Here is a 22,454-nt window from a genome sequence, read left to right on the forward strand (position 1 = left end):
GCGCGAGGTGTAGAAGGTGGGGTCGTACTAAACCAAATAAGGTAAAGACGACGACCGAAGGACCTGTAACAATAAAACATTCCTGTACTTGTTTAGGGGTTCATTTCAGGGAATATTTGCCAAGAGTATCGTTTTGTTTCCAATACTTGTTAAGGGTAGGGTTTCACACGCCAGTACTTGTTAAGGGGTGCATTTTCAGAATATGGAAATTACGTGTTTAGGGTGCTTTTCCAGACCCCATGGTCGCGCATGGTATCCACTCGTGAATGGAAGTGGCCCCCCCCCCCCGGGAATATACACATCTTTGTCGCATTGCCGATTTGCTATCTCCATAGCATTAGTGATCGCAATATTCAAATGCTCATAACTCACTCATTATTCGTCCGATTTTTCTCAAACTTTTGTTGATCTGTTTCTTTGATTTTTCTGTTTTCATACAAGCTATCTTGTTCCAATGGTTTCATTCTCCTTTAAGAGCATACCCATTTATGGTCTGATTTGCAGGCAGGCCACAGTGTTCTTGCGCAACTGCTTGCTTGGTTGAGAAAGTTAATTGATTGATTTTATTTTATTCATATATACATGTATATATATATATATATATATATAAATCATTTTCAACATTACATAATATTCATATTAGTATAATCATCTATATTATATATATACATAAGTGGAGCTCTATGAGCTTGAGAACGACGTTCCAAGTTCTTGTACGTTCGGTAATTTGCTTTTACGCTAGTAAAATATTCACAACTGTGGAAAAATCCCAGAGAAAGGTCTTGTAAGTTTAGGATGTACCTACTATTTAGCAAGTATTTTCTTTTGGAATATTACAAGTATTTTGCTTTCACACTGGCAAGAAATACTTGGTGTTTTGCAATTGTGGTTGATGAGAGTAAATTTCCAATTTCACAATCAGAGAATATCTATTATTATCATCAAACTTCAACGCAGTCTGAATATGCCTAAAAAATGTGAGGCCCAACAGGAAAGCTGCATTTCATGAGGCACATATCCCTTTTTCAACAGAAAGGAATGAAGTAATTTGCACAGATTGTTGGTGAGCATTCTTCAGAAAAGTCAAAGGTCATGCTCCTCATGGGGGGGGGGGGAGAAAAGCAAGAAGACTATAAATATTGTAGGATAGTGTTTTATAAATTAAAAAAAAATACACATGGATTGTGACCCTTTGTGAGTTCTAGATAAAATTCTCAATTATTTTGACATTAATCGATCAGCTAAAACTGAAATCTGATCTTTGGAGAAATTAAAATCTTGTTCTTTTCATGCTGTTTTAATTCTGAAGGGATGATAATGACTAATGTTTTTAGACAGTTTCTTTTAGTTTTGTAGCTATGTGAAGATGTGTAGCTACATGAACATATGTATTACTGAGCTTCAATGGCACAAAAGTAGGAAGGAGAAAACAGATCAGTACAATTGTTGAATTTAATTGTACTTGTATGAATTGAGTTATGCATCAAAGGATATATATGCAGCAATCTGAAATGGCAGATATGGGATGTAGAAAGAGCGCTCCTTTTGTGTTGAGACTAGGAAAATTTTGGGGTATTGAAGTATGTTCATACAGCACAGAACTGTTGTATTCCCTATATACAGTGTAACTCACTTTATAAGCAGCTTTATGAAATAGTGCACTATGTTGTAGAACACAAAGCCAAGCAATTAATCATACACGTATAATGAATTCTGATAGTAACTTTCAATTTAATATTTGAAATTAATCAATATAACAATGCTGTAGCTACCTCTCTTCCTGTGTTGCATGTGCTCAATTCACACTTGGGGCCCTTTTCATAAAAGACTTTTTTTGTACCATGGTAACAGGGGTCAGCAGCCATTCGCAATCAAGGTTTCCGTGGGAGTTGCCATAGTTCTAACTCTTTATGAAACAAGCTCCTGGATGGAGAGTGGTGTGGCAAGTATAGATTATTGCCTTGCCAAAGGAAAGGAGTGCCGATGTGGGAATAAAACAGACGACCACATGTTCAAAGTCTGGGGACCTACAATTCAACACAACACCTGTACTTCACCTTGACTTCTATAATACATATGTAAATCATTTTTGTATTTGATTTATTTTTTCCAATATACAGCAAGACATTTCTCAGTTGGAAAGCAAGATAGCAGCTCTCGAAGGAGACCTATCAAAGAACCACTTGGTGATCAGTCAGCTTCGGGATGCTGTCCGTTCTATGGCTAATGGTCAGGTGCCCTCCAACCTTGATGCCCTGGTCAAACCCATAGATTCAGGCCAACACATTCAGGATCAAGGGGGTTGGTTTGGCTTCAGCAAGAAGAAGGATCCAGGACCTGGACTACCCATGGGCGGGGTTCCTGCAGGAGACCGCAAGGAGCCATTTGTTGTGGCGGAGGGCCAGGTACATGTGGAGCCAGGGGAATGTAAATTTGCTGACACGCCCACCGGCAATGCCACAGATGTACAGGTACTTTTAGTTTATAATTGCTTTATCCATGATGGGAAGAAAATATAAACACCAATATGAGTAAATTTAGATGAGTTCTTAAACATTTTAGGTGATTGGGTGTTTGCCAAGGGCGTTTGGATTATTTTAATTATAAAAACTTTGGTTCTTATGTTTATATTGTATCATTTGTTTTAATTATGGTGTGGATACTTTAGAACATTTTTTTTAGTTAATTGACTTGGCAATGAAAATGGACCAGATGTTGCATTCATGCTTAAAAAACAACCTGTAATAACAGAGCTCAGTTTACCTGGTCTTATTTCATTACATATATGCATAGCCTTCAGCTGTGTAAAGCTCTACGTTTAGTACATGTAGCTAGCAAATAGGTCTCGGGTAGGTACATATGGTAGGTTCCATAGAACTAAATAGATCAGGTGACAAGTTTTATCCTTTATGGAATAGTTGCATCTGGTTACAAGATTAGTTTTAAACTCAATAATGAAATTTTTTTTACTGTGTTTACGCATATGTTCATAGTGACAGAGGTGACTGTGACGCGTGCCAATAATCTATTCTTTGAAACAGTGCCAAAATTCATATAATAATTCATATAATAAAATTCATATAATAAGATCTGTAATTTCGGATTATTTCAACTATCTGTAGATAATTGTTTGGTTCTGTAGACCATCTTTAAAAAATATGTAAGAATTAACACAAATTTTTCCACTGTCAATACGTGCATTCAACCAGCAGTAATGTTTTAGAATTCAACCTTGTGATATAGTTGCTGAGGCATAATTTTTGTCTCACCTGCATAGCAGAGTGAGGCTGTAGGCGCCGCTTTTCCGACGGCGGCGGCGTCAACATCAAATCTTAACCTAAGGTTAAGTTTTTTAAATGACATCATAACTTAAAAAGTATATGGACCTAGTTCATGAAACTTGGCCATAAGGTCAATCAAGTATTTCTGAACATCCTGCTTGAGTTTCATGTCACATGACCAAGGTCAAAGGTCATTTAGGGTCAATGAACTTAGACCATGTTGGGGGAATCAACATCAAAATCTTAACCTGAGGTTAAGTTTTTGAAATTTCATCATAACTTAGAAAAATATGGACCTAGTTCATGAAACTTGGACATAAGGGTAATCAAGTATTACTGAACAGCCTTCCTGAGTTTCATGTCACATGACCAAGGTCAAAGGTCATTTAGGGTCAATGAACTTTGGCCGAATTGGGGGTATCTGTTGAATTACCATCATAACTTTGAAAGTTTATGGATCTAATTTATGAAACTTGGACATAATAGTAATCAAGTATCACTGAACATCCTGTGCAAGTTTAAGGTCACATGATCAAGGTCAAAGGTCATTTAGGGTCAGTAAACTTTGGCCAAATTGGGGGTATTTGTTGAATTACCATCATAACTTTGAAAGTATGTTGGTCTAGTTCATAAAACTTGGACATAAAAGTAATCAAGTATCACTGAACAACCTGTGTGCATTTAAGGTCACATGACCAAGGTCAAAGGTCAATGAACTTTGGCGATAATTGGCGTATCTGTTGAATTACCATCATAACTTTGAAAGTTTATGGCTCTGACTCATGAAACTTGGACATGAGAGTACTTAATCAAGTATCACTGAACATCCTGTGTGAGTTTCAGGTCATATGATCAAGGTCAAAGGTCATGTAAGGTCAACAAACTTTGGCCACGTTGGGGGTATTAGTTGAATTACCATCATATCTCTACAATTGTATTGGTCTAGTTCATAAAACGTGGAAATAAGAGTAACCAAGTATCACTGAACATCTTGTGCGAGTTATATTAGTTTTTAAAGTCAGCACTGCTGTTATATTGAATCGCGTGATGCAGGTGAGACCGCCAGAGGCATTCCACTTGTTAAACCATTGTAAGGCCTGATTATTTTGGATAGTGTGAACGGGGCAGATTCAAATCCTCCTCAGATATTTGCCTATTGCTGATCTGATCGTGAAATAAAATTTACAAATTTTAATCTGTAATAGCGCAATTGGTCACATATATATACATACGGTAACTTTTGGCTAGTAACACAGTTTGTATTGGAATTTTATGTTTTTTCAATTTTTTTTATTGTGTGTGTGATATTGAGAACTGAGTTCACATACATGTACATTGTAATCTGATATCACAAATTTAAGCTCATATCATGAGCGATGTTATGGAAAAAAGTAATTAATGTCACATCATTACTAACGCCCGCTGTAGACACATCATGATCACTCTCAATACATTGAAGGATGGAGTCCAACTCCAGCCCAATAGTAAGTAAGTAAAATCTTGAATTGAAAAAAAAAATAATGAGTAGAACACTTTACCATACTAAACTCTCCCTTTCCATTATGTGCAGATTGATACAAAAATGAGCTTTGTTTTTACCTTATTTTTTTTTTCTTCATTTTATGTAGATGATGCAAGTATATGAGAAGCTTCGTTTTGACAATGCTAATGGTGGAGTATGGAAGCAAGGCTTTGACATCAGCTATGACCATAATAAATGGAACAGTGATCCTCTCAAGGTCTTTGTTGTTCCACATTCTCACAATGATCCAGGTTGGTTTATGGATGCATATACCAAGTGCTGCTCCTCTCCTTCCCGTGATTCCCCTGTCTTTTTTTTAGCAAAATGTACATGTAGAATAGAAAATGCCTAAAAATTGGTTATTCATCACAATTTTTAGTACAATATTTAATTACATCTTCATGCAAAACAGTGATTCCCAAATGTTTGTCAAGCAGTTTGGATTTCCTCAGAATGACTACATAAATTTGCCAATGTTTTGCCAATATTTTCACATTGCACTGCACCTTAATTTATAGTAGACTGCCATTCTGTTGATAATATCATATTTTAGAAATATAGATGTTTTAGATCAACAACTAGGTGTGAAGTAGGTGCATGTACACGTATGGACAGCAGCTGTACCCAAATTTGAAGAATTGCCAAGTAGTGTTTCATCCCAGTGCTTCTATGAAAGTGTCATTAAAATTAGAAGTTACATTATCATGATTCTCAATGAGCTGTTAAAACCATGTATCTCAAAATGTTAACATTTTTATTGCAGTCCAGAAAAAGCTGTACTTCAGAAATATTCATGTAGCAATGGTGGCAACCCAATCTCGTACAAAAACAGTCTCAAAATTCCTGAAGAGAACTCTGTCTAGGCAAAAGAAGTTTGCTTAAGTTTTTCGTCATAACTTTAAAAATGATTTTTTTTTTCTGAGCTATCCTCAAAATTCAAGGTATTGCTAGCCCAGTGAGTATTTGGTGAAGCATTCGTTTCTAAAATTATTTGTTAACTATTTTTTTCAGGTTGGATCAAGACTTTAACCAAGTATTACAATGACCAGACCTCCCGGATCTTGGACACCATGGTGAGAAAGATGGAGGAATATCCAAAGATGAAGTTCATCTGGGCAGAGATCTCCTACCTCTCTATGTGGTGGGAGAAGGCCGATTATAACAAAAGACAGATAGTGAAAAAGTAAGCAAGTTTTGTATGACCTTTATGTCATGACTAACATCAATTTTTTCCCCCTCCTGACTCTGCCCCTGTCAATATTGGCACCTCATTGATATCATTTAAACTGCTCCCATTACACCATTATACAAATTGTGCACAGATGTTAGTGCAATTGCTGATGTGGTTTACGGTACACCATGTGGAGTGTTATAGAAACAGTGGATAGAAGAAGAGAAGTGGATAGGCGAGAAAGTGAAGATTTGAGAGTAGAGTATTCTTTCTTGAAAATAGTCCTGAAAAGGACTGTAAACCAGAAGGAATGTTGAGTGAGAACAGCTTGAGTAGTAGAGCTGATGAGGAGATGCTGGCTTGAGTCGGCGAGTAGAGATGATGAGTAGTAGAGAGACTCGACGTTTCGGACAGGTTGACTGTCCGTCTTCAAGACAGTTTCGGACAGTCAACCTGTCCGAAACGTCGAGTCTCTCTACTACTCATCATCTCTACTCGCCGACTCAAGCCAGCATCTCCTCATCAGCTCTACTACTCAAGCTGTTCTCACTCAACATTCCTTCTGGTTTACAGTCCTTTTCAGGACTATTTTCAAGAAAGAATACTCTACTCTCAAATCTTCACTTTCTCGCCTATCCACTTCTTCTCTTCTTCTATCCACTGTTTCTATAACACTCCACATGGTGTACCATAAACCACATCAGCAATTGTACATGCCACCATGCAAACCTTCAAACAACATCAGATGTTAGTGCATCGGTAGGTTCTGTGAGCATAAGCAAACTATGGAACTGTTAAGGATTTAGACTAGTTTCCATAGTTACCGCATGCTCACTCGACCTACCGATGCACGAACAAGCCCATGTACGTTTTATGGAATGGTGGAATTTTTTGGCTGCATGTTATTACTGGGCCTATGCCCCTGCCAGCAACAGGGCAGTAGATCATATGGGTCCCGTGTTATAAATGACTTACAAAGCCATAATGGCAACTACCATAGCAACTTTCCTTTATTTTTGTGATGGTAGGCTAGCAGAGAGTGGACGGCTTGAAATCGTTACTGGTGGATGGGTGATGAACGATGAAGCAAACACCAATTACTTTGCTATGGTGGATCAGCTGATAGAAGGACATGAATGGCTGGATGCTTTCTTACCAGGTATCTATACACGTTGATCTGTTGACCTCCAGAGGTGATACACTCATGACAAGACATTGTAACGTGTACCTATCATCCAGCAAACGGTGTATCTATGTATATCAGTGCTTAGAGCATCTGTTCCAACATATAAGGAATTGGGGAAAGTGCTAAATTGCAGCCTTTGAGTACTGACAAGGCCAATCGCTTCTTTGGTTGTTCATAAAATAAGCTTTCTAGTCCTTTTAAAAATCTCTTTATTTCTCCTCTTTTTTGTCCCTCTATTTTTTGGGGTGTTTTTGTGGCCCATGAAATGTTCCTGTAGGTGCCAATTCATGAAGTTTGGATAAGTTAGCTCATGATTTTCAGATCAGTTATCAACCCTGTGCCATGTATACTACTCAAATTTTAAGTGATATTCAAGTAGTGTGAAGCTCTTTCTGTTAATAGATTGTCATATAAAAGTGATCCACTGTGAATGATTAGGCCTATACTTCAAATACCCACGAATTCAATTTGTCATTTAAAAAAAAGCTGACAATTGGAGTCTAGTCCCATGCATTCATTTACATGTATGTGTGAAGTATAAGTGACCCATGGCAGAATGATATGCATGTAATATACAGCAAACCTAAGATTCTCGGTGCATTGTGAATATTTTTTCCCAATCACTTTGGGACAGTGCCTTTTGCAATTCAAACTTGTGACCATAAATGAATCTCTTCAACCAAGGCTCTTATTCACTTGGTAATTGGCAATCTAAATTCTGAATAAATCAAGGAATTTTTATTTATTCATTGAGATGAAATATTTTCTTCGATTTATGATGCACTCTTCTATCATGTGAGGAGTATTATAGTATCTACTCTGATTTTGTTTCTATTTCTAGGAGTGAAGCCCAAGAGTGGTTGGGCCATAGACCCATTTGGACTGTCTCCCACAATGGCATATGTTCTACAAAGGATGGGTTTAGAAGCTATGGTGATACAGAGAATACATTATGAAATCAAGAAGTATTTCTCCCAGAAGAAGACTCTGGAATTCATGTGGAGGCAAAACTGGGGTGAGTCCAATTCAATACTGTTAAGGGGGGGGGGGGGGTTCACAAAGATTTAAGTCTTGACTTAAAGGTACTCTTTAATTTCCAGTTGCCTGTGGTATATATGCATCACTACATTGGTCAAAACATGCACAGTGGATTGATGAACAAAATTATGTAGATACTTGCTCTCTAGTGTAGATTGTTTATATAATTCAAAGATAAATTAACAGTGTGAGAGCAATCTTGACTATCATTTATGCATCCTTCTCTCTAAGAATTTTCATGTGCGTGTGCATATCATAATTTAGTGGGAATGGGTGGTACTTTTTTTTTTTGGGGGGGGGGGCTTGTTTCTTTCTACTATTCATATTTCATTGTGTATTAATTTTGATTTTTTGTTACATTTCTAATAGAATTTTCCCTGATCATTAAAAACTCCATGTATCTTTAAAAATATGTCTTACATGTATTTAACTTTTCGTGTAGACCATGGGACAAGCACAGATATGTTCTGTCACATGATGCCATTCTACAGCTATGATGTACCCCATACGTGTGGCCCAGACCCTAAGATCTGCTGTCAGTTTGACTTCAAGAGATTGCCAGGAGGTCGAATCAATTGCCCCTGGAAGATTGCTCCAGTACCCATTACCGATGCCAATGTGGCTAACAAGTGAGTGGTAAAAACCTACAAGGGCGTGGCAGGTGTTTCGTTAGCTTTAGAAAGTGTGTCATATTTGCATGGTGCTTCACGCTTTGCATGGAAGGGCTTAAATATGTGTATTCCTGATGAGTTTAATTACATGATCCTTGAAGTTTTGAATGACCTGTTTAGATAAATAAATCATGAATTTCTGGGGACTTTTTAACAGTTTTTGTCATAAATCCTTAAAAAATGTGTCATCCCTCATACAGTAGCTTGTGAATGGATCTTCACTTTTAAGTTCTTGATGGAAACTTAACAGTTTTGTTTGACTAAAATAATGTAATCCAGTATAATGTTCATAAGTCAACCTGCCCTAAGTGAAACAATTGTTTTAATAAAAAAAAAAATTTACTGCCAATAGTAAAATTATAGTTTACCCCTTCTTATAATCCCTAAAAACTCTGTGTAATGGGGTGTCAATATCACTCCTCTGCACAAAATGTGTCATTGTTGTGCAATCACCAGCATTACAATACCCTATTGGCCAATTGTGGCACATATTTTGGTATCAAGTTTTAGAAAATAAATCAAGTGGTTGCAAGGTCAATGCTCATCCTGTAATCATATGTGAGTTAACAAACTGCAATGGAAAGTGATGAATTTTCTCAATTGTTGAGAACATTGTTGATTTGATTTTCTAAACCATTTATTTCATACTTACCTCCTTGGATTGATCAAACTCAAGAACACATTCATTTTTTGAAATAAATTAAAAGAGAACCAAAAAAAAGCATTTATTAGAATTGACAAATCACTGCACAATTATTTAAGTTTGAATTGTATTTATAATGTTGTAAATGCTTTCCATCAAGTTAATGCCAAAGATTTAGCATAAAAACACCCGATATGAGGGAAATGCTTGCATCTCAATATAGAATTTAATATGATATAATGCAAAAAATTGTGCAGAAAACAGTTAAGTGACTTCCAGAGTTATTTGTCATTGTCTGTCTTTTTTTTTCAGAGCTGAAGTTCTCTTAGACCAGTATAGGAAGAAATCTGAGTTGTATAAGAGCAACGTCCTATTGGTCCAACTTGGAGACGACTTCAGGTACGACAAACCGGAAGAGTGGGACAACCAGTATAGGAACTACATGAAGCTGTTTGATTACATGAACAAAAGAAGTGACTGGCATGTGCAGGTAAGATGGATGAAATTCATTCTGATTGTAACCTTGGTCCTGTTTCATAAAACCTCTTATAATAACAGTTTTGATTTGCTGATGGTGAACTTGTTATAGAAATACTGCATTAATGTAATACACGTCTTTACGAAATGGGATGCTGATTATAAACATGCAAGAACTTGGCCAAATCTCTGCAACATTTTAGATTTTTTTCCACATGGCCCAATTCTGCAAATAAATGGACTTATATGCTTCAAGTTTGAAATAGCTGTCCTATTTTACATACCTAGACAAACTCCTAAATGATGCAATGTGTTTGCATCAGTTTGCATCTTTATGTACCCAAGTGACAATAGATTTTCTGTCTTGCCTGTACATAAATTTTTTTTGTTTTACCTCATATCCCATTTGGATTTGTACACCAAGTTTGCTTGGCTTTGTTGCTGAGGTTGGTTGCTGATTTTTGTTTCAAGCCTCCTGCCTCTCAACATTTTTGTTGCCTCATATCCCATTGACTTTGTACATAAAGTATGAGCATACTTTGTCACTAATTTTTGTTGCTCTGCTTCGTTTGGGAGCATTGTGAGCTTTATTGCTGATATTTTTTGTGAGTTTTTTTGCTAAGCCTCTCATTAGCAATTTTTTTTTTTTTTGCTCTCAGATATCTGCCTAGTGTTGCATTTTAATCCCCAAAATATCATTTTTTTCCAATAAATAAAATTGAATTTATTACCTATTTGCAGCAGCTTTTGAGCAAAGTCATCTCTCAAAGTGTTCTTTGAGATTGCATTGTATAGGGGAATTTCATATTAGGATTATAAAATCTCAATTATGAACATTATGACTGGAATATGCAATGAAGTTTGGATTGGTGATTTATGTAAAGGGTATGTTGATTGATAGGATCTAGTGCTCTCATGAATAATTTCAAGTGGAATCACTACTTCAAACAGGTTGTATATGAACAGTTCAAAGTCAAATCAATCAATTACTGCTGTGTTAATATTTAACCTTTGCCAAAGTTTGCCCTACTGCAATTGATTTGCATCTATTTACTGTGTTCAAGTTTATTGTTTATAAGTATTGACTCAAGGGCAAGCATACACATATTCTTATGTCAGTGCAATGAAGTTGAAGTTGATGTTGAAATGTTTTCCCTACTGCTATTGATTTGAATCTGTTTACTGTGTTCATGTTTATTGTTTATAAGTATTAACTCAAAGGCTAGCATACACATATTCCTATGTCAGTGCAATGAAGTTGAAGTTGATGTTGAAATGTTTGCCCTACTGTTATTGATTTGCATCTGTTTACTGTTTTCATGTTTATTGTTTATAAGTGTTAATTCAAAGGTTAGCAAACACATATTTCTATGTCAGTGCAATGAAGTTTATGTTACTCTCTATCTACATAAAGACAGCCTTTACATGTAATACATATAAAGGCTGTAGTATGAACTCGGATAAAAAAAATCATTGCCATATTGTGCAGTTATTGTGATTTGTACTAGTGAGTCTGCATATAATCCATGCTCCATATTAGAGTTAATTATTTTAATCGCCAAATCTAGTCAAATTTATGTAAATAGATTCTGCATGTGTTATTTACATCTTTGAAATCATTAAATTCAAACAGATATTTGTGGTTCCAAGATATCTTTTCAAAGCAGACTCACCTCAGTCACTTGGGAGAAAAGAATTATGTTTTCTTGATGTTTTATCCATCAATTTCTCTAACCCTTCCCCCACCCCCAGGCCCAGTTTGGGACACTGAATGACTACTTCACTGCCCTTTGGCAGCAGACCAATACAGTGGCTGGTCAGCAACCCGAGGGCTATCCTACCCTCAGCGGGGATTTCTTTACCTATACTGACCGAGATGACCACTACTGGAGTGGCTACTACACATCCAGACCTTTCTATAAGAACATGGATAGAGCCCTAGAGGGTCAGCTTAGGTACGTTGCTTTTATATCTGTTTTTACTTGAATTTTTTTGTATTTTTGTAGGTCGGAGATAAAACTAAAGATATACATGTAGGAAGTATTTCCTTCTTTGAGCAACTTTTTTAAAGTTGGAACTTTTTTAAACATACCCAGTATTGAATTTTCAATTTGTAATGATATATGTTTATCTTGTAATTTCTTTGAAAATAATGTATGAAAAAACATAAGGAGTAAGGTTTTATTTTAACATGTTAGCAGACATGTACATTTAAAAAGGTTGGTTCAGTTCGCCAAATTGTTATGTGAAATCATTTACTTCTTTCTTTCGAGTGACACTCTTAGTTTCAGAGAAATATTGCCCTTCCGGGTGATTAGAATAAAAAAGTAATTTATCCCAATTGCTCAGAGAATGCTGTAGATTTGGGTTTTTCATGAAGTTTTGAGCTTATGGGTCAAGTTAAGAATAGTGTGTGGTCAGGGGTCTAGAGAAAGCTTTCAGTTACTCTTTCAAAACGATTTGATTAGTCAAAGAACAAAAATAATCCTTCAACGGCAGTTTTATGTTTATTTTACATCAGGGCAATATAATACATCATGTTAATTAAAATTGTAGTGAAGTGTATATAATGTAATCATAATTTCATTTTACAGGGCTGCTGAAATAATGTTCACATACACCAATGCCCAAGCTAAGCAGAGTGGAACCACTAGCTATCCCTCAGAGAGTCTAATGGGAATGCTTACCAATGCCAGAAGACAGCTAGGACTCTTCCAGCATCATGATGGAATCACTGGTACAGCCAAGGATCATGTTGTTGTGGATTATGGAAACAGGTTAGATTTTATATTTTTTTCTTCATTTTTTTGAGAGAATGATAATATTTGATTTATTCAGAATAGTCAATTTAACTTGCTCTGGTCTTCAGCACGCCATGCAGTCCTGCATAATATCAAAGTGTTATTGTTAACCTTCTGAATTCTAATATGCTGAGTACCTGGTTGAGAGGCACAAAGTTCCCATGATTTTTTTTAATTTTTTAAATGATTTAATCCATTAGCTTCCTCGCCACAATGCAGACCCTTTACTGCTGAAGACATTATGACCAGTCTAGCTGATTGGTCATTCTAAAAAATAGAGACCAAATGGGAAATGAATGTAGATAAGTTTGCAATAACTACTAGATTACAGTGGTATGGGTCCAAGAGCCAGACAAATTAACCAGTATACATCGATCAGCATGTTTTCACTGATTTATCACTGTGTTGGTAACAAAACATTACATATTAAGGAGAGTGAAAAAAAAAATACTACATCCTGTGAGATATTCTTTTCATTATAGTGGATGAGATTGAAAGCTTGGATCTGAGTGGTGTCTTTGATAGAAAGCTGTTTATAAGTTACTTGGGACTTTATACATGACTGTTGACTGCACTTTTGCTGAATGAAACATTGCGTCAACATTGTAAAAGTGAATTTCCTTCGACCGTAATCAAATCGTAACAGATTTAAAATTTTGCATCAAGATGCTTGTTGATAAGAAGAGTTTTAATCAACCAAGTTCAGCTTAAGGGAATCATAATGATTGAGAATGTAATTTTGTGCCAAGAACAGATCATTGGTCCTGCAGAAAGTCTCGCATAAACTTTTGAACATCTTTATGAAACGCTGCTCTGGATATGATATCAATTTATTGATTATCCAGTCGGTGAAAAAAGTTTCATTTTCAAGTTTAATGATCTTTGTGTCTTTCTCTTTGTTGGAAGAAAACCAACGTTGCAAAAAAAAAAAAAAATAAACCTTTGCTTGAAATCCACTGTTCCATAATTCCATGATTACTTCTTTCCAATTTCTCTGTTGCCATAGAATGCTCAATGCTATTAATGAGATGGGTAAAGTTATGATGACAGGTATTCACTATCTCCTGACACCAGACAAAAACAGCTATCAACCTCAAGCTTCATATTTTGATGTGGTAAGTCAGAAAACTTGGATCTTTAATTTTTTTTATGAACCAAAATATCTAAAAAATGTACATGTTCAGGGAGTGCTATTGAAAAGTAAAATATTGATGATACATGTGCTATTAAAATAAACTGATATTTTAAGTCTTTATGGAATCTCATGCATTATTTTTGTTATGATAATTCTTGAAACATTAACTCATCGCAAGTAAGTAAACATGACCAATTTTAACTACCAATGTTAATCATTTTCCAAGGGTAGTAATAAATGTAGAAACGAAATTATAAACCTGTATTTTATCTTCTTATTTTTGTATTGTTTGCTATTCTTATTTTGGGCAGGATGAAGAAAGGCAGTCACATGATGCTATGCCCACAAAGAAAGTCCTCAAACTTTCCAGCGAAGCACACAGGTAAAAGTGTACTTTGAAATCAATATTTTGTTAGCATTTGAAGGATATTCATCACACCAGTATTACATTGAAAATGGTTACCATGTGTGCCAAAAGTTATTACCCATTTATTCATGAAGGCAAAATACTGGTGTTTGTGTAACTTAAAGACAACTATAAATCTTACTGAAGACATGCAGTGTTTCCTCTTTTTTTAAATTGACAAACGCTTGTTACTTTGGATCACTGATGAATGTTAGTCTGTAGGCACAGACCCTGATTGGAACTTTGATCAACAAGTGTGCCTCCATGCAAAGACTAGCACAATTGCTGTTCCAATACAAGGCAAGAGAGCCTTCAGTACACAAGGCATGAGTAGGCTGCACATTCAGACCATTAACTCGAGTGAAGGGTTCGCCCAGCACACTAGATTAATGTCTCGACACTCGATTTTAGAACACAACGAAATGTGACAGTTATTGTTGTAGATCTGTGGTTTTGAACAGAGAAGATCAAGGGCTTGTTAATAGATGTTTAGAATGTTATAATGTAAATGTTAATCCGTTTCCTGTTATAAAAAGATATATTGATATTGTATCAGCTGTGAGTGCATGGCAACCATCAATTAAAGACTTAAAATGACTGTAAAATGGATTCACCTCTTTGTTTAACAGCATCAGTGTATTACAGTGTGAGTGTAACAGTAAATTCTTTTTTTTTGTCTGTGTTTCTGTAGTGTTGTGGTTTTCTACAACTCTTTAGCACAACACCGGAAAGAACTGGTCAGGCTTCATGTATCGTCACCGAACGTTGAAGTCACAGACTCCGATGGAAATGCCATTGAAAGTCAGGTTAACATTTTGTGGGAAACTTCAGAGCTTAGCTTCTCAGGAGTATTTGAGGTATGAAAAATATATTTAGTAATGATATTTGATTATTTATCTCTTCTGTACCAGTTACTTTATGAGCAGTTATCCAGCGTGAATTGATTGGACGAACAGGAAAGCTGAGTAGGCTCCTACAACATGTTTTGATTTGTAATTATTGTTCAATATTCTAGCACAGGAAAATCACCTTGAAAATGGGTATTCTTGGCTCAAAGTAATTATGTTCTCAAAGACATGCATAGAACTGTTTCACTGAAATAGTGCAAAATTGTTGAATATCATAACATTGTTATTGTTATTCGTTGTCTGATTTTAGTGAAATTTTAAGTGTTTTGTTTTCTTATTTGTTTTTAATCTGTTCAAATCCTATTATTTTCAACCTGGAGTACCCTGTCTTTTTACTAAACTCTTACTCTTTTCTCTTCTCTTTTCAGCTTGTATTTGTAGTGGAGATCGGTCCATTGACTGTGAGTAAATACCTAATTCGTGATATGGGCTCAAGTTATTCCCAGCATCATCATCTATCTACAACAGAGATTTATCATGGATCCAAGGAGGAGGATGGTCACAAGTAAGTTTACACACTGAAATCTCTATCAACGAAATTCTCATGGGGACCCATTGCAGAAAATTTTGCAATCGTCAAAACACAACTAGATATTCCACCAGTCAAAAGCATACCATAAGGACTTGCATTTGATTTCATGAGTTGCGATTCAACGCAACTTTATCGGAAACTGGGCCCGGGTGACTCGAAGATGATAGGAGGGTGAAAAATGTTTTCAGAGAAACCTTTTTGCCTCAAATTCTATGAAATCATTTGTAAGGTAGTCCAACATTGCGAAAACACCTAAATGGCATAAAACCCATGCTTTGCCGCTTGATTGGTCCATGTTGATTGTAACTTTTAGGAACAGCTTTATGACTTCCGCCCTCCTCGTACTTCACAACAAATGAAATCGGATGGGTGGCTCTCATCAGCAGTGATTAGATCACTTTCATGTCAGCATATAGTAGAAAATAGCTGTCATATTTTGCGTATCCACATGAGATTTAATGAAAAATCAAACATTAAGCCGAAGACGCGAGATTACTCGTCTATGGTTTATGGAAAATGGGTAACACAGTGAATTCAATGGGTTGAATACTGCAGGATATCATGCATTATTTGGTGACACAACATTTTTTCCTGCGACATTTGCTTCGGTGTTGATGTCCCAGAGGACATAGGGTTAGAGTTGTAGGGATTGTAATAGAGTTTTTGGTTCAGAATAATGTAAAGATTAGGATTAGGGCTAAAATAGTTTTGGGGGTTTAGAGTTTGTTTGGCTTAACATGGTAGATTTTCCATAGGAGCAAAAATGTTGCCGGAGCAAATGTCATTACCGTTTATTTGAATGGAAGTAGGACAAAATAAAACTATAAACTTTAGAAACTATCAGTGGGTTCTACTCTGGTATGTACAAATATTTGTTCTTTCTTTATTTCAGTGGACCGTTTAAAGTGAGAATAACTAGTGACGACTTGGAGGAGATTAAAATTGAAAATGCTCATATGGATGTTTTATTTAACGGCAAAACAGGCATGTTAAAGGTAAGATGTATTTCAGTTACTATGTTTAGCTTTTGTTCTGTTGCTTTTAAGTATAATCATGAATTTTCATACATGTAGATATATTTCTTTCAATAAATGTGTAGGTGCATTTTATTGTTTATGCTGTTATGTATTTCTATTTAGTGGTCCCTTTTCATAAGCTCTACATTGATGGTTGGAAGAAATTAATCTTGAATCTTATTCAATGTCCATTCTACGGCTCAGCAACCAAGTCATATTTTAAATGGTTCCTTATTCAAGTTTACATTGACTACAGTAGTAATAAGCTGTTCTCTTGTACCAGAGTTAATAATATGAATGAAATATGCTTGAGTGCAACAGGCAGAGAAATAATTATGAAAACCTGATTAAAAGTATTTTTTATCATGGATTTAATTTTATCTCATCTACTCAGTTAATGTTACTATGGATTTGTTGCGAGTCTGGAGAAAGGAAATATATGATTTTTAGTTAAAAGAATGGTACAGGTAGTTGCCAGTATTTGCAAGATTGCATTTGTCCATGTGTTTCAGAAGTTTAATGATATTCATTTGTACTATGTGTTTTCTGATTTGAAAAGCATTTATGATAAATCTTAGTTAAATAGGGTTCATTCAGTCTTTTCTGCTCTTGATTTATTCACAAGAACTGAATTTAATATATTTCATATTTTTGAAAGTCACATGTCACCAAATTTAGAGGTTCAAATAAATGGTTTTAAGTTGTTTCCTTTATGAAAGTCACTTTAACTGATTTTCAATTTCCATTTTACTTTTCTTTTCCAACTTTGCAGTCAATCTTAACAAAAGCAGACAATCACAATATCAGGACAAATGTAGAAATTGAATTTATGATGTATGGCACTACGAGAGATAAGATGAAAAGTGGGGCCTATCTATTTCTTCCAGATGGCGAAGCTCATGTAAGTTGCAGAATTTTATAACCTACCGTATGGTATTATCATTTGTTCATTCTTGTCATGGGTAGGCACTTTTTGAAGCCACTGTTCATATACGCCTTTGAATACTGCAATATTGTAGTATTTTGACAGAGGTGTATTTGATAATGGGTCATTCAGAATGCTGTCATCTACAATACACAACCAATGCTTGTTTTCTCCCCAAAACAGAGCAATATTCATAAATGATTGCATAACAAAAATATCAACTTTTCAGAGCAGTTCGTTCCAAAAGATTTTCTTGAACTCAAATAATGATCAAAGAGAAGCTATGACACCATACCTAAAAAATATGAATTAATCATTCTTAGGAAGCAGCATGCAAAATCAACATATCCATGAGATGTAGTCACTTCTGTTGGATACTTGATTTTAATATCATATGAATAGCTTTTTACTCTAAGCCAATTATTTTCTTAAGATTTTTCATATGTTGAAAATAATATTTCTAAATTGTTTCATTGTAAAAGCCTCTAGATCCATCGACTCAAATCCCAATCCGAGTAACAAGAGGTCCTCTAGAATCCCGTGTTGAGGTCATCCTTTATTGTGTCAGACATACCGTCATTTTATCAAATACACCAGGTGAGTTTTGCATGCATTTCAAAACACTGCTTTAATAATAGGATAATATTTTATATCAATGTTTTATCAACTCATTTCTGTTGATTGATTTGTTTGATTGTATTGAATGATTATAACTTCATCAAATCATTTTTTTTCTCAAATTGGACTATCCATCAAATGTCAGTAAAGAAAATGAGGAGCATGAATTTTAATAGTGAACTCAGACTGTTACATTTGATCCATTACTATTTCCGTGTTTTGGAATTTTATTCATTGAAGAGAAGTGAAAGAGCGTGCAAATCACCTTATTGACAGGTTGTAGATTCCAGGAAATGCCTCCTTGCAATGTACACAAATAGATGTGAAACTTACACCAAGTTTAATCAGCTGTGACATGTTCAACAATGTGATTTACAGAATTTTATAAATCTTCACAAGGGGGTGTTCAGACACAGAAATTGTAATATCCCTATTTTTACCATTTTCACACACACAGTATAAAATCATTCATAGTAATGGAAAGGGAAAAATACACTTAAAAACCTGATTGACAGGAGCTTGAACCCGATAGGTTCAGAGAGCTTGATTGACACCTGTACACATATGCATTGTATGCACTGTGCATTGTTGAATATACAAAATGAAACAAATTTCAAATCAAGAGAGGATTCACATACATAGCACTTAGAAAATATCCATGATTATTCTGAGGAAAAAAAAACACAAGAGGAACTGTGAATGAATCTTAACCAGGATTATGCAAACTCTTGAAATTTATCTGTCCACACATGAAAGAAAGAAAAATCATTATTTTCGATTCATGATTCACAGATTGACTTTCAAATTGCACATTTTGATGTGTGTGTGAATGCCACTTTTGTAAAGTGGCACAATCTATTCAATTTGTTATTACGAAGGAATATGACATTTACATAGTGAAGGAAGAGGGGTTGTTTGATAGTTCATATTTGTATTAGTTTTAAGCTAGTGTGTTGAATGTGGTATTGTAGATGATGGGTAAAATCTAAATTATTTGGTTTGTTTTCAGTTTTATCAATTGATGTATGCTGTAGAAACATGCTTTCATGTTGTACAATGAAAGTGGTATTTCATTGTCATTTAATATTCATCATCAGGGTTCTAATTATTATAAAAATATATATTCATAATTGTTAAAAATTCATAATTTTTTTACAGGATGGCAAAATCAATGTCTACTGAAATTTAACGTACAGCATATTAGTATGTTGATTTTTAACGGATTGAAAACAACTTTTTTTAAAGATCCTTTTGAGCAATTGTAATTGCTGGTGTTTTCATGTCAGAAAGTAAGTAGAATATTGTGCTGTTATATTTATTTGTTTAGATTGATTTTAGATTGAAATGGATGATTATGTTCATATCTACAGGTGCTGATGGTACAGCTTTATCTATTAAAAACATTTTAGACATCAGGAACTTCCAGAATAAAGAGCTTGTGATGAGAATAAAATCAGACGTGAGAAACTCAGATCGTGTCTTTTACACAGATCTGAATGGGTTCCAGGTATGTTAGTTGATACGAGGTACTTCAACTCTATGAATTGGAAATGCATTTGTTAAAGGTTGGATTGAAAAAGAACTGTTATTCTCTTTTGAAATAGATATCAAATTGCATTAGCAAGGGGAAAATGTTCTGCTGGGAGGTTGGATGCATCACAAGTAACACAAAATCTACCCAATTTGATGGTCATTGGTATTTGTCAAGTATTAATCAAATTTCAATGTAAGCTATTGAATTGGATATCTGAAATTAGCAGATCTAGATTTATTCTTTTTTAATTGCATTTTATTAGTCTCTGATTTTTAAACAATATTCTGTTTAAACCATGAGGCATTTATTTCTTTAATATTTATAGGCCTATATCATACTTTGTCAGTTAGTCATTAGTCCAAATTTCAAATGCAGTTTGAACTCAATTTCAAATCCCTGTTGAACGGGGGTGGTGTTTTAATCATACAATCACCTCTTATATGCTTTCAAGAAATAAGGGAATGATACATAGAATGTTTAGTATCACATGACAACTGCCTTCTTGAGTGGGACATTTCATCCTAAATATTTTTGTTTAAGATTTTGTTTGACAATCATGTATTTACAACCACTTTGTATCACATTTACCATCACAATTTTAATTAATTTTTTTCATTTTGTCCCTCAATTTCCTCATGTAATTGCTTTACTTGAGTAAATAGCATAAATTCTAAATCCTGAATCTTCAGCATACTTTCCTTTTATCCTTTCTATCAATCAACTATAGATGCAAAAAAGGAAAATATTAGACAAGCTTCCTCTTCAAGCTCATTTTTACCCCATGCCAGCCATGGCTTATATAGAAGATAGTTCAACAAGACTTACATTACATTCAGCACAGGCATTAGGAGTCAGTGGTTTAAGAGAAGGTAAGAAACAATCCAGGAATTGAGGTAATATCCAAGATGGTTCTCTATTGTAGACAGAACAGACCAACTCTTGTGGATCTCTGTTTTGGGGTTTAAGTGATTTGCTAAAGTGATTTGTTTTAAATAAAAGTAATTCGTGGAAATATTCTTAATCATTTGGATTTTGTAATACCTTATTCAATCAATCATCTATACTTAATTTATGCTTGTTGAAAGGTTTCAGTTTTACAAAAGAGACTACTATTTAGAATACATGACCCCACTATTGATTTACCTAAACTGGTTGGTTTTATTAACATTTAGTAACAAGCATGAATTTAGCACCCTTGGACAAGAGCATGTGTTGTGATTTTATCAATAAACTTGCTTTATTAAGCATATTTACTGTATTTGATATGCATAAACAATAGTTTCAGACCATGGATTCATATGTGAATTTGGGCTATCATGTCTCAATATTACAAATTTGCTTGTTCTTCACTTTTGATTTTATATTGAAAAAAAAAAGAAATGAATATGAAGTATCACTTTTATCAATCCATTTCTTTTTAAAATCCTGCAATGGGTTCACTCCAACTATTATTTGGTTTTACAGGCTGGCTGGAGGTGGTGCTTGACCGTCGCCTGATGCAGGATGACTCGAGGGGGCTCCAACAAGGGGTCACCGATAATAAACTGACCCCGGATTACTTCCTCTTACATGTAGAGAGGAGACTTAAGGGAAATACTCAGGTTAGGAATGTACCATTTTCTCTCTGGGGGATGCTGGGAGGATATAAGGTGAGGGGATGTTGTCTTGAGATAAAATCTGAGAGCACCATGGCCCCGTGCTTATGATGGAATGCAAGGTTTGCTGCAAGTGTGGCTGGTATTTAGTGCACCCTTTAATGATTTTGCACTGTTTCTTTATGTCCATTTTATATTACTGCTGGTTATTTCCTTTCCTATAGATATATCTATATAGATCTATCTTCCTCGTGATATTTACTGCAGAGATGATAATATATATTTAATATTTTCTGTTATGATGCATTTGGTTGTCAGAAATTTATGATTTTTGTTCTGTTTTTGTTATTGTTGATGTTGTTTTTGTAATATTTGTCATATAAACTCCTCAAAAAAAGTTTGGAAATCTGACTTTGACCGATAATACCTCTTCAGTTTTAGTAAATATCAATGCGTAATTAAAATTAATATCAATGAATAGAGCATTTGATTCTCTTTAAGATGATACCCTACATGATATGATTATCGTTCACATGGAGGTGCAGTGCCTTGAAATGTAGGGCAAGGTCTAATGTCAAAGGTTACAAAGGTCATCAGAGGGCATAAATTTTGAATGGGTGTAGTCTAGAATCTATAGGGTTATGTAATGTTCTTGTTCAATGTAATATCTGCATATCTAACTGAAGACTAGATTGTAAATTTAGATCAGTAATTTTCTTTAATGTGAATATCTTACCTGCCTGAAATTATTTGCTGCACATTTCCTAATTATTTCCCGATTGATGCTGTACATGATCTGATATATGTTTGCATGGAATAATTTTATTAAGTCGCTCTTGATTTACTGCAATATGCTGTAGAAATTAATAATGATTCACAAAGCAATGGGTTTTATAGGGGAAGTTCACTCTGATGATAAGTTAGTAATAAAAACATAGCAGAAAAAATAGCGAAAAATATTGGTTTGAGGAACATCCATCAAAGAATAAGAGAGT

The 22,454-nt window shown here is 34.9% G+C and overlaps 1 protein-coding gene across 2 annotated transcripts in view; it reads left to right on the forward strand.

Moving 5' to 3' along the window:
- The window catches only part of LOC121411194 (alpha-mannosidase 2x-like), a 40,022-nt gene that overhangs the window by 11,230 nt on the left and 6,338 nt on the right, over window positions 1–22,454 (forward strand). Inside the window, exons 2-20 of one of the 2 annotated variants that reach the window (XM_041603766.1) lie at window positions 2,121–2,471; window positions 4,910–5,054; window positions 5,815–5,986; window positions 7,003–7,133; window positions 8,002–8,175; window positions 8,641–8,827; window positions 9,825–10,002; window positions 11,742–11,944; window positions 12,584–12,766; window positions 13,797–13,905; window positions 14,237–14,307; window positions 15,023–15,188; window positions 15,608–15,744; window positions 16,664–16,766; window positions 17,560–17,688; window positions 18,195–18,309; window positions 19,701–19,837; window positions 20,592–20,733; window positions 21,329–21,513. In XM_041603766.1, coding sequence (XP_041459700.1) covers window positions 2,121–2,471; window positions 4,910–5,054; window positions 5,815–5,986; window positions 7,003–7,133; window positions 8,002–8,175; window positions 8,641–8,827; window positions 9,825–10,002; window positions 11,742–11,944; window positions 12,584–12,766; window positions 13,797–13,905; window positions 14,237–14,307; window positions 15,023–15,188; window positions 15,608–15,744; window positions 16,664–16,766; window positions 17,560–17,688; window positions 18,195–18,309; window positions 19,701–19,837; window positions 20,592–20,733; window positions 21,329–21,513 — 3,018 coding nt within the window. The remainder of the gene's footprint in view (window positions 1–2,120; window positions 2,472–4,909; window positions 5,055–5,814; window positions 5,987–7,002; window positions 7,134–8,001; window positions 8,176–8,640; window positions 8,828–9,824; window positions 10,003–11,741; window positions 11,945–12,583; window positions 12,767–13,796; window positions 13,906–14,236; window positions 14,308–15,022; window positions 15,189–15,607; window positions 15,745–16,663; window positions 16,767–17,559; window positions 17,689–18,194; window positions 18,310–19,700; window positions 19,838–20,591; window positions 20,734–21,328; window positions 21,514–22,454) is intronic. The other variant, XM_041603767.1, reaches the window with a different exon arrangement.

Source organism: Lytechinus variegatus, chromosome 3 (genome assembly GCF_018143015.1).
Source record: "Lytechinus variegatus isolate NC3 chromosome 3, Lvar_3.0, whole genome shotgun sequence".
NCBI lineage: Eukaryota > Metazoa > Echinodermata > Echinoidea > Temnopleuroida > Toxopneustidae > Lytechinus > Lytechinus variegatus.